This window comes from Chironomus tepperi, unplaced genomic scaffold (assembly GCF_022539635.2).
Source record: "Chironomus tepperi strain 1889 unplaced genomic scaffold, CSIRO-AGI_Ctep_v1 contig_335, whole genome shotgun sequence".
NCBI classification, from domain to species: domain Eukaryota; kingdom Metazoa; phylum Arthropoda; class Insecta; order Diptera; family Chironomidae; genus Chironomus; species Chironomus tepperi.
Window position 1 is genome coordinate 2996259 of NW_027226457.1, and position 13940 is coordinate 3010198.

Here is a 13940-nt window from a genome sequence, read left to right on the forward strand (position 1 = left end):
TTAATACAATTATTATGGCATTCGAGATTTACCTACATTTCATATTTAAACTTCTTTTCTTATCTCATTTTATGACACAACAAAAAAATCACAATTTAAAGAAATGAAAAATTATTATTTAAAAAAAAAAACATTGAAATGTCACGAGTGAGCTCTCTTGTCTGACTGACACTAAAGTATTTTATGTATAAAAAATTAAAATATTTCTCAAAAGAGTAAAAAAAATTATATTGGTGATATAAAAACTTAATCTACAGCTTTATGTACACTTTTTATATATTTCTTCATCATATCATAATCTTGCAAAAAAAAATTATTGTTCAAGTGTGATTGTGATTGTGAAATTATCAAGTTTTAATATGTAAGGTGGAATGTGAGTGATTTTTGAGGCAAGGGGTGGTCACTTTTTTGAATTTTTTAAGATTTTGAAAATTTTCAAATTTTATAATTTAGTTTTTTTATAAAAAAAATTCAAATTTTTGCTTTTTTAAAAAAAAATTTCAAGTTTCTAAAGAGTTTTAAAGTTTTTGGAAAAAGGAAAATTTTTTTCAATTTCAAAATCTTTCGAAAGTTTCAAATTCTATTAAAATTTAATTTTTTAATTCCAAATTCTTTCAATTTCAAATTCTTTTAAATCTTTCAATTTCAATTTATTTTAAAATTTTCAATTTCAAATTCTTTTAGAACTTTCAATTTCAAATGCTTTTGAAATTTTCAATTTCAAATGCTTTTGAAATTTTCAATTTCAAATTCTTTTTAAATTTTCAATTTCAAATTCTTTTAAACTTTGAATTTCCAAATTTTCAATTTCAAGTTCTTTTAAAAATTTTAATTTCAAATTCTTTTAAAACTTTCAATTTCAAATTCTTTCAAAATTTTCAATTTCAAATTCTTTTGAAACTTTCAAATTCAAATTCTTTAAAAACTTTCAATTCCAAATTCTTTTGAAACTTTCAATTTCAAATTCTTTTAAAATTTTCAATTTCAAATTCTTTCAAAACTTTCAATTTCAAATTCTTTCAAAATTTTCAATTTCAAATTCTTTTAAATTTTTCAATTTCAAATTCTTTCAAAATTTTCAATTTCAAATTCTTTTAAAACTTTCAATTTCAAATTCAATTTTAAATTTCAGATCATTCTAAATTTTCAAAATTTCGAATTTTTTAAAAATCTTCAAATTTTTGAAATTTCAAATTTTTAAATTTTCAAAAGGTCCTCAAAAGTGACCATCCCTTGCACCTTAAATAACCTCACATAACTCCTTTCATTTTCATTTTTCTCCTAACTAATATGACACATTCAGAATAAATATCCATTTTTCAATTTATAATACAAAAGGATTTTAACTTAAATCAAACTTGGGCACTTAAAAATAACAATTGACTGGATGGATGTATGATGGGGGATATATAGTGGGATACTTATCATTTTTTATACAGAAACGTGTAAAAAGAGAGAATCTTATAAAGTAACTTAACGTAATGAAATTTACAATTTATATATTAAGTAAAAATTGATGTAAAAAAAGAGTTGTTGAAGGAATTTTTAATGGAAATGCTTAAAATCCTCTCAACATTTTGAGACTTATTTGATTATGTCATGATAAATACATTTCAAGTGAATTGTGTTCACTGAAGCTGCCATGTAGTAGATCGTTTATAGAGTTGAAGGCATCAAGGTTACTAAGCGGACTGAGACATGGCTCGGATAAATGTAATGATTCACCATCAGATTCTAAAAGCAGGCCAAATTCAAGTGGACTAAAGCATGGCTCAGATAGTTGCAATGACTCGCCATCTGATTCAAGAATAAGACCAAGTTCCGATGGACAATCATCATTAGGTGGGGTGAGACATGGACTTAAGTCATATTTACTAAGACAATTCAAGCTATTGTTATTAATTCCACTTCCATTAATCATTGTCGTACTGCTGCTATGATTGAAATTGCCACCAAGTAAGTGATTAATAAATTTACTCTCACTAGTCATATTGCTACTGTGATTATTGCTATGTATTCCAATCGATTGATTTCGTATTGTCAGAACGGATGGATTAGATGCAATTGCAGCTGCAGTCAACATCGCTTGACTCTTCAAGTTAATCTTTTGAGACTTTGAATGTGATTTTGATGGTGGCTTTTTCGTTTTTGCGGCATTGGCTTTCACAGCTTTTCTACTACTCGCCGCGGCAACAACTTTTGATGACTTTACAGGCTTCACAATCGTTTCACGGATAAATTCTTTACAGTAATCATGATGATTTTGTGCCAACACATTGGATATTTGTGGCTGGATTTTCTCTTTACAATTTTTACTTGTTTGATGGATGTTTGTTGGAATCACGATTGGAATTGTTGGCGCATCCATGTCTGTTGTCAAATTCTTACTATCAACATCCATCAGCGATGCCAGTAAATTGTCACTCAATTCCGCTTTATTGTCGAGAATGTCGCTAAGGATCGTTATGTACTTCATTGCCATCCGTAATGTTGTAATTTTGGTAAGTTTCTCATTGGTACTTTGTGATGGTGATCCAGCTACGACGACAGGCACTGATTGCCTCAAGTTCTCAAATGCATGATTTATTTCACGCATTCGTGTACGTTCACGTGCATTTGCTGTTTTTCGACGATATTTTGATAGCGGTGCTGCCTTCTGTTTTGGTTTCTCTTTTGGAATTTTTGTCGACACTGTCGTACTTGTCGTGGCTGATAATGTTGATGCATCAACCTCATCACATGAGCTATTCTTATTATTACTTATTTTATTTCTACTATTTTTACTACGTCTGGTGCTATTATTATTTATATTTTGATCATTTATGTACGATGCTGTCTTTAAGTGCTTATTGGTAATCGATTTACGCTGGCCACGTTGTCGTAATGAATATTTTTCATTTTTCTTTATCGACAGATTATTATTGCTGCTATTCTCGTTGTTATTATTTTGATCTGATTCCATTGTTGTTACATCGGGTGATTGATCAATCGTTATTATTGACTGCATTATATCGTTATTATTATTTTTATGGTGCATCTCGTTCCTTAATGCGCTTTACTTGACTGTAGGATTTTCTTATATATTTTACTGCAATTTATCTGACTTCACTCGGATGCAATTTCTCTTCTTTATATCGTCTGCTACAGCTTCTGTACTTGATATTGAATATGTATATTGATATTGCTTATTGCTGCCGTTATTAACTGTGAAATAAGAATAATAAAAATCGATTTTTAATTCTCAATGTATAAAGGCAGAAAATAGCTTATGAATGATGCAATTTTTTATCATTGTCATTCTTACAAGAGATTAATTCAATTGTAAGACGTTATCAATTAAAAAAGATGTCTTCGGGGGGATTCATTCATGAGTTATAGATTTATATGTTTTTTAATCTCTTTCTTGTGTTACTTTTACTCGATTATCTGCAGTGGTCTTGAATTTAAAATTCAATTTACTTCTTTGTTTTATGGTTAAGGTTGCTTTTTTGAGATGTTCGAAAATTCGATTTTCGAAAATATTCGAAATTGAAAATTTTTCGAACATCGAATTATTTTCGAAATTCGAATCATGTTTTATGCTTAAGACAGTTTTTTTATATGTTCGAAAATTCAATTTTCGAAAATTTTCGAAAAAATTTTCGAACATCGAATTTTTTCGAAAATTACTTTCTGTCTTTGATTTGGATCTCAAAATTTCAAATTTTAAATTTTTAAATTTCGAAAATTTTTGAAAATCGTTAAATTTCGAAAATTTTCGAAAATCTTTAAAAACAAATTTAAAATTCAATCATAAATCTCTAATTCAAACACATTCAAGTCAAATTTCGAAAATGTTAACAAACATTTACTCAATCACATCAATTTCGAAAATACGCGCTTTGAAATTTCGAAAATGTTAGAAAATGTTTAAATTTCGAAAATTTTCGAAAATCTTAATAAAAAAACAATTTAAAATCCAATCATAAATCTCTAATTCAAACACTTTTCAAGTTCATCACCCTCACAGCATACCCAAATATCAAACACAGCCTGACCTATCCAAACTTACTCAACATTTACTCAATCACATCAACCGTTAAGTGTCAAACGAGCGATACGCGCTTTGTAGGACACCGAAAATATAATATTGAGTGCAAAAATATTTGATTAATGACAATATTTATGAAATTTAATGCTTTTTTGTTCACAATCAATTAACATCAGTTTTCAATTTCTCTTTGTTGGATATATTTGCAATACATATTTCTACCTGCATTCATCCATCTATTTCAATACAAAAGTCAATACTTCATAATGATAAATCACAATATTATGCAAATAAAAGTTAAATTGAAAGTGACATGAGTCAAAGATATAGACAGATATGTACGTACATGTACAGAAGATTGAAAATTGAAAGACAGAAAGTGAAACATGAAGATGAAAAATTATTAAAAGGCAAGAAAGAAAGATTAAAGCATGAAAATGTGCTGGTATGGATATGACTGTACGTTACTGAGCTTAGCGCATTTTTTGAAAACAGAAAATAACGATCATAAAATATTTGAAAAATAACGGTCAAAAATTATTTGAAAAATAATTGTCGAAAAATTATTTGAAAAATAACGGTCAAAAAATATTTGAAAAATAACGGTCAAAAATTATTTGAATATTAACGGTCAAATTTTATTTGAAAATCAACTAGAACGATTTTTGGACAGTCAATCAAATTGTAGACAGAACTAACCCTTTCCTATCAAAAAAGGCTTCAAAAATTATGCTCCACAGAATCACGATGTGGTATGCATAAATATCATGCAGTGTGAGTGAGACAAACTTTCGATTTTACACATTATGACATTCAATAGCCACCGTAAAAATGCACAAAGAAGAGATTTGAACATGCATCAAATTGCAAGAGAAGGCAATAATAGGCGCAAAATATATGATAGCACATCGTGATGCGCATTAACATAAATCGCTTTCAAATCAATGCATAATGTATTTCATGGGGTCGAAATATACGTCAGAGCGTATAAATGCTCAATGTAATGTGTGATCATAAATAATATATAAATGAGTGAGACGAGTAAGCTTCAATTATCGCGCTGGTAATGCCATTAATATTAAGCATTAAGGAAAGAAGAGGAGAATAAAAATATTATCTGTCGAATCCGTGTTGGAATGCACTTAAGAAGCGAACAGCACAAAAAAAAATATCTCATGACATTCAAAATTTAAATAAATTTTTGCGCCTCCTTCGTTTCTGCAGTTTTTGGCACATAATTAAATTAGTCGACGACAATTCTGGCGAGAAGAAATCATCCTCACATTTAATTTATTTAATTAGATAGACATAAAAATACCTAAAAATGCAGACATGGAGGCAACCATTAAATTGATAAAGAATATATATTTATTTATTTCCTTAATGAGATGCAACTCTCTGCCATGTCTCGACACATTTTTTTGTGTGTGCCATTTTTGGAGCTTCTATTTTTGAATCATGGTTCGTCAGTTTGTCCGACTGTCTGACTAACTGCTCGTCTATCTATCCGACTTTCGGATTACTTGTGCGACTTTCGGTCTAATTGTCTGATTTTCGGACATACTCTCCGACTTTCGGACTAACTGACCGATTTTCGGACTAACTGGCCGACTATCGGACTAACTGGCCGATTTTCGGACCAACTGGTCGATTTTCGGACTAATTGGTCGATTTTCGGACTAACTGGCCGATTTTCGGACTAATTGGCCGATTTTCGGACTAACTTCCGATTTTCGGACTAAATTTCCGACTTTTGGACTAACTTTCTATATTTTGAACTAACTGGCCGATATTTGGCCTAACTGGCTGATTTTCGGACTAACTGGCCGATTTTCGGACTAACTGGCCGATTTTCGGACTATCTAAGTAAGAAAAGTGCGCATTAAAGCCACATCCTTCATTACTGCTTCCACTAACTCATCATGTGTGCCATCGCAGATACCGTGAAATTATTTTTAATAAATAAGAAGCAATCCTAAAAATGAGAATGAGAATCTTTTTCTTTATCGAGCCACCGAGTCAAATTAAGAGATCAAATGATGCTGATAATGTCAACCTTGCAAAAAGTAGATCGTTTAAAAAGTCATTTTATCCCGAAATTCTCTGAATTGACTGTAAATTGGATGGGATCCAAAATTTCCTCAAAAATCTCTTATTAAATGACGAGCTTAAATTAATTTACTTAAATTGGATGCAGATATCACACAGGAAGTCGAATGTTTTTTGAATTAATTTAAGCAAATGACAAGTAAAATGCATTTTTGATATCTTCAGCATCTGCTCGAGTATGCAACTTATTAGTAAGTTATGAGACCAAGATAATTTGTTCAAATAAAATTAGTTGATAATCAGCTTCGTAAGGTGCGACTGCCTGATAATGCTAAAACTCAAGGCATAACAAAATAAATAAATTGGACGTATAGACAGTCGCATTCAAATTTGTATTGAACACAAGCAGTAAATTAGAGATTCTTAATATTTTTTGCCACAGCCTTAAATTTTTGCCAGTTCTGTCATTTTAATTGTTCTTTATGAACGAAATAACCAAAATAAATCAAAATATTCAATTGCGATGACATTAACGATTCTCGTGTCTTTCACGAAATATTATTAAGCAGTTCATTATTTGAAGCATCATTCATCCAACAATGAAATCGTTCATTTCCTTCTTTTCATGTTCGAATAAAATTATGAAAAAAATTATGAATTTTCGTGAATAACGTCAAGTAAGGAAGGGGGTTTCAGGAGCCCGGAAGAGGAGGAAGGGGATGCATTACTGGTGGAGTTGAACACAAAGATCACTGCTTATAGACTGTGCTTTTGAATCTTAAACATTGTATGTCGAAATCAGGATTTAACCCCAAGGCGCCATTTACCCCAGGCGTCATTTTACTTCCAGGCCCATCTATTTTTACCAGGTGCCATTTTAGCACTATATTACCCCAGGCGTCATTTTATTCCAGGCGTTATTTTACCCCAGGCGTCATTTTACCCCAGGCACTATTTTACCCCAGGCTATATTTTACCCCAGCCGCCATTTTACCCCAGGCGTCTTTTTACCTCTGGCGCTATTTTATCCAAGGCGCGATTTTACCTCAGGCTCCATTTTACCCCAGGCGCCATCTCCCTTACTACACGTCATTAGACTTAACCTCCTCATCGGACAGATCCGTTAGACGTCACTTCCGAACAACCCCCATTAAGAATTGCCTGCACTTAATATTAAATAATGTTTGACATGAAAAAGAATGAAGCGTATGAGGAACAAAAATATATAAATATGGGCAGGGAAGTTGACCCAATTATTCTCATTTCAATTGTTCTTGTTCTCTTCTGCCTTAATCGTTAATATTTTATTTCAATGTTGATGCGGGGTCGCCTTTTTGTGACAAAAAAACTTAAAAATTTAATTGAAAAAAATGTCACAAATCAATCAGCAGTGTAAGCAAGCTAATTCTGTCCATCTTGTATACATCATTGTTATTTCTACTGTTTTTTTTGTTTAAATGCATAGCGTATATTGTTGATGGAAATTCTACACGACTTAGCTAATTTCATGAAAAAAACGGCAAGCACAGCAGCAAGCTGTAAGCGATCAAGCGAATAAATTAATGAATGAAACATAAATATATATAGCAGCAGCAGAGAATATGAAGATGAAGAGGAAAAAAAAAAATCATCGTAAGTAGCTTGGGTTGGGTTTCTGTGGATCTTATAATATTTGTTTTGTTTCTTTTTTCTCATTTTCTCTCAGCTCTTGTATCTTGTAAAACAAACAATTATCATAAATTTGACGGCAAATAAAAGAGCGCGTTCAAGCATCTAGTTTTGCTTGACTTTTTGACTAATTGGTCTGAAATTTGTGGACTCTCTACAAATTTATATTCCTTGTTCGACTTGTTGTTAAAGACTGAAAATTGCTTAGTTCATTATTAAATGATGATATTTATTCAATCAAGCATGTCTCTTTTTTGTGTTGCGTTGTGTCTCTATCTTTAACTTTAATACGTGTCGTATGTTTGTATGACGATTTATGTGATTAATAACAATAATTTAAATGATTTTATTTTTATTTGCATTGAAGCTTTCATTTGAATTTATTGAGCTATAAAAAGTTGGGTACCTTTGGATGATTTGATTGGAATTTGCTGGGCAGGGTTGGTGATTTGTTGGATTTGACCTTAATTATGGCTTTTCATTGGATATTCTGATTCAAAAAGCAAAGCTTACTCATTTTAATTGAAAAACACTAAAAAATTTCATTTTCGAAATTTCGAAATTTGTTTGTTTACATTTCCACCTGACGATTTTGGATCTAAATTTTGGCTAAACTAAACATTTTCTGGCGAATAAAATGATTGAATAACATTAAAAAATTGTGAGCAAAGCTATTTTGATCATTTTCCATATTCAGATTGCTATAATTTAGCCAAAAATGCCAAATATTGAATTTTCGAAATTTCGAAAATCAAAATTTTTTGTTAATTAAACTTAAATTTCTAGAAAAATCAAAATAAAGTACAAAATGACATTGCAAATTAACCAACACTGTCTCATCCAGCAACAGCTTCATCAAATTACAAGCAAAAAATATTTTGATGTCTTTAACTAATTATTTTCTCATAGATGCTTTCTATTCACTGAGCATTTACAGTATTATGACACTAATTGCGTATAATCTAACACTTTATGTGACGTAAACCTGACTTCCCTCCCCATATCATGGCTAAAAAATCATGCATTACAAAAAAGCGACAAACAATTACAATAATGAAAATAAAATTTAAAATTTAAAACACTCGAATGAGAAATCCTCTGATTCAGTAGATTTGTTCATTGTATGCATACGCAAAGTCAACATCATTTTGTGCAACTCATAAAATTTAATGAAGTGTAAAAGCTTAAAGAGTCTTTAAAGCTTTACACAAAATGAGATATTTCATATTTAGATGGGCGTCCTTGACCCAAATTTCAAAAAAATGAACTAAAATGACGTGTCTTAAAAGTTCTTGAGATGAAAGTTTCACTTGAGATACAAAAGAAGTAGGCATTGTAGCAATTTGTTTTGAGAATTGTTGCATTGTGTGGTTGAGATATAGATACGGTTAGGTAAATGGATTAGAAGGGTCATTAGCTGCTTTGTTGTACTATTGACGGAATTATGAATTGCTAAATGTCCACAAATCCAACAACAAAGAGCGTCAATGCACTACTCGGACACACAATGCATGTTAACCGTTCATCGACGCAAAAATATAGTTTTTAAATTGATGACAATGATGATAATTTAATAGATTTCTTATTAAGATAAGACAAAACAGAAATACACATTCGACCGTGGAATGAAGCAATAAAAATTGTATTGAAGACGATTCCTCTTTCTATTAAATAAAAAATACATTTCATTATAGATAGATGTCTTATCTGTGATATTTGCATATAACAGACTGTGTATTTAGAATATCTCTGTTTGTAAAACAAAGAGACAATTCATTAGAGAGATGAGTAGAGCTGTGAGCGGTTAAAGTCAGCATGTAGAATATGTGACCAACAGAGCTCACACTGCACTGTGAGACCCATCTTCACATACGGCTGTCCAGCATGATGTACTACAAAACAAATTCTTGAGAATTGTTCTCAACAAAACAAGATATGAAAGGATATCAGATCTAACTGAAGCAAAAATACCCTCTATTGAGGACTACGTCGGAAAGTTGCAAGCGAATTTCAACACTCGTCTTGCGTCGCGAGGATTGAACTATGCCTGACAACAACAAAGAGCGTCAATGCACTATCTGGGTATAACCGTTCATAAAATGACGCAAAGTAGAAATTGATCAATGAGATAATTTAATAGATTTCTTATTAAGATAAGGCAAACAGAAAAATACACATTCGACCGTGGAATGAAGCAATAAAAATTGTATTGAAGACGATTCCTCTTTCTATTAAATAAAAAATACATTTCATTATAGATAGTACTGTGATATTTGCATATAACAGACTGTGTATTTAGAATATCTCTGTTTGTAAAACAAAAAGACAATTCATTAGAGAGATGAGTAGAGCTGTGAGCGGGTCTGTCGTGTATGATGTCTAATGTTCCAGTATGCCTGACTATCTGGCTATTCCCAAAAGAGTCCTGTACTAAGCCATGCTCTTTGCTTATTAGAGTCCATAATGACTACTATAGACACATAAAGTCCAAAAATCGTAATTTTCATGGACATCACTTCCAATCTCCCCCATAGGAGTGTTCTATCTATTCACCGACAAATGTTAATAGATATAATTTAACCAGATTCTTATCAGATCACAGAATAATCATCAACAGAATCGGAACTACAGAAAAAAATGACTTCTCGTATTTTAATCGATTGAACCTGTCATCATCATCGTCATTGTATGATGATTATCAAGGTATTGCGTTGGCTATTGTTTCAACATACAAACTATAACATGTGCTAATATGTATATAGGCTGCTCCGCAATCAACAAGTCAGGCAAGTTGAAGAAACAGTTTTTTTCGTACGTAGGCGATTAAGTTTGTCATCAATTCTCCTCTCCCCTATCAAATTTTATACATCCATTTACAATCAAATTAATTTTGTTTTTATATAAGCATAAAGCTATTCGAAGTGGCCAATTTAACAATAAAATGACGATGATGAGTGTGGACATGGGGGTATTTAGGGGTATTTTGGGAATTTTAAATGGAATTTTGTCAGAAAATGCAGATTTTGCTGTGGATCATCGACATTTATGTTCGAATTTTTCGAAATTAACTTCGAATTCGAATTTTTCATAATTAATTTCGAGTTCGAATTTTTCGGAATTAATTTCGAATTCGAATTTTTCGGAATTAATTTCGAATTCGAATTTTTCGGAATTAATTTCGATTTCGAATTTTCGAAAATATGAAGAAATTCAAAATTGAAAATAATAGTCGATGGTCAAAATGATAATAAGCCTACAGGAATTTAGTCTTCCTGACTACATCCCTGGCCATGTCAATTTAATACTAAACGGACGAGCACAAAAAGTTAAAAAGTATTAAATTAAATTGCACAACACATCAATTAATTGGAAATAAATTTATTTCTTTTACTAAATTGCACCATAAATTTAAAATTTCTTGTCTTGTTCTGCGTATAATTGAGTGAAATGCAGAAAGTCAAAAAACAAAAATTGTGACAATGACGATGAGCATTAAAACTTTTTTTTGTCTTCGTTAATAGCGGAGGGAAATTATCATGTAAGAGAAAGATCATGGACAGTCTTTCAATATTTGTCATTTGTCACATGAGAATATTTATTACAGACTTTCTATACTTTCAGTATATTTTCATGGTGTCTGGATACTTTAAGGGTTATTAATTAAAATTTTTAACAATAAATCTTGGATACTTAATGCCATCACAATTACATACATTTATGAATTATTTTTAATTTAAAATGACACTTTGCGCATGCTTTATAATGGCGACATGACATATGAGCATACACATACGCAATTTGTACAGCACAAAGAGATTTTGTTGTGTGATAAATTTTGTAAACACTTCTTACTACGAATGCTACTGGATAAATTTCTGTTGCTAGAGATTAATTTCACTTTTGGATGGTAGAAGATGTCTATTTAAGATTATTTTGAAATTGGAAGTTATGCAAGAGAAATTAATTTTTTTGGGAACAAATTGAAGTGTTCAAAAATCAATTTCGAACTTTTTCGAAAATCAATTTCGAATTTTTCGAAAATCAATTTCGAATTTTCGAAAATCATTTTGACTTATTCGGAAATCGATTTGTAATGTTCTAAAGTCTACTTCAAATTTCTCTACAGTTTAGAATTTTAAAATTTTTCGTAAATCAATTTCGAATTTTTCGAAAATCAATTTCGAAATTTTCAAAAATCTTAAAGTTAAGATCAATCAAGCTTCTTAATAGGTTATGTACGAATATTTCAAAAAATAATCACAAAATTGATCTGCCTGCCAAACAACAAGTTTTAAAGTCGCAATTATTCCATTCAAATCTGTGTTATTTTCACCAATAATCTTTCACCTTATGTTCATCGAACTTATGGCATCTATACATTCAATATTGTGCCTCATAATCTAGATTAAATACAGTACTTGTACGCAAAAATTTTAAACACCATAAATCACTTTGCTTATTACCTTGCAGAAAAAAAAGTACCAAAATTCCTTTCAATTTCATGTTAAATAGAAAAAATTAGAAATGAAAGAAGCGAACAAATATCAAGCTAGCATTTTAATACTCCTCAATCATTCTTCATTACTCGTTGGATTGCAAAATAAAAATCGGCAATAAATTACTCAATACATTTTCGGAATCAAATCAAGATTCCAAATTAATAATAAGTAAATAAGCGAGTAAGTGGGTAGGTAAGACTATGAAAATTAATAATTTGCACATAAATTGATGATCGATCATGAAGTTCATGCTCATTTAGTGCTTCTTTTCTTTCCACATCTCTTGCTTACTTTCAATTTCATCGTTAGATTCCGAAAAGTAAGATTATAGACATTAGTATAGTATGGCATTAGACTAGATTTCTAATACTAATTAGTGATTAATGTGCCAAATAATTTTGCTGCCTCGAGTTATGCGAATAGTCAGTCTGTTGCAATTTGTTTCCATGCAAAAAAAACGCACAATCATGTCTTATTGAATGCTGCACGTTTAGAGACACACAGAGCAGTCAACATTTTATCTATGGCGGAGGCGTCACACGGCGTCTCTTTATTTCCCTCAAATCTTATAGTTTTTACTTACTGTATTCCACTACTCAGTTTATCTTTATCTTGCCAGTATCTCACGTTCCATATATCACATAGCTTTCTTACTATAGAAATTACTTTACTTTCAAGTATCGAGGTATCGAATATCTCAGACTCTTTATATAGTTTCAAACTGCTGCTTGCAAAAGTAAAATGATTTATCCGAAAAAGGGTAGTCAAAGGTTGACAAGATACGCGCAATGGTAATGCTTGCACGCGGCTGTACTCAAATTCTCTCTTTGTCAACGCAGATAAAGTCACGAAGATAAATTTGCTATTTTTATACATTATTTCTTGTGGTCTTGCCACACCACACACGAGACATTAATTAAGTTAAGAAAGTCATAATAATTATTATTTAAGCTACAAATAATGAATTTATGTGGAAGTTATTAATGCGTGGAGTGACTTATGAATTTATTGTTTGGGGTTCAAGTGGAATTATTTCTTTTCTGAAAGCATATATGCTTTATGAAGGTGAATTAATGCTTTTTGCGAACAAGTTTATTATGGTTTTACTTGGAATTTAAGTAATTTTTCGTGATTTATAAAATAATCGTTATTTTTGAGGTTTGAATTTTCCCGCACTTTTGTTTTGCAATTAATTTTGATTGTCGAATTTGAAAATTTGCAAATTTTGAGTGATTTGAAGCTTGTTACTTGACAATTTTAGTAAAAACTGCTTTGCTCACTCTTTTTAAACACTTCTACAGCATTAAATTGCAAAATAAATGTCAATTTAAGTCAGAATCGATGTCTAAAATGCTGAGGTGAGAATTTTCGAAATTCAAATTTTCGAAAATTAGAAAATAAAACAAAAATTGCAAAATATAACATAAAAACCAAGCAATCTAACCATATGAGTCAGTATATCCCAGAAAGTTCACAAACCCGATGACTGATAACCTCAAATTCTCTTAGAAAATCACATTTATGCATATCTCTTTCCTCTATTTGCAATTCAAATGTTTTATGCTCCTTCGATTGTGGTCTGACACTGCAAATTAAATTAATATCTAACTGCAAATAGTCAACGTCACCTTTCAGTCGGTATCGACTGACCAAAAAATTAATTAATTTTATGGCTTCAAAAAGTCATTAAAAAA

The 13940-nt window shown here is 30.7% G+C and overlaps 1 protein-coding gene across 2 annotated transcripts in view; it reads right to left on the minus strand.

The window, feature by feature from the left end:
- Positions 1-1222: 1222 nt before the first annotated feature.
- tx (Helix-loop-helix protein delilah taxi) overlaps positions 1223-13940 on the minus strand; it is a 36246-nt gene continuing 23528 nt past the window's right edge. For both annotated transcript variants that reach the window (XM_070643951.1, XM_070643952.1), the window contains one exon: positions 1223-3204. In XM_070643951.1, the coding sequence (XP_070500052.1) occupies positions 1598-3037 (1440 nt within the window). In that variant the 5' untranslated portion in view covers positions 3038-3204 and the 3' untranslated portion in view covers positions 1223-1597. The remainder of the gene's footprint in view (positions 3205-13940) is intronic.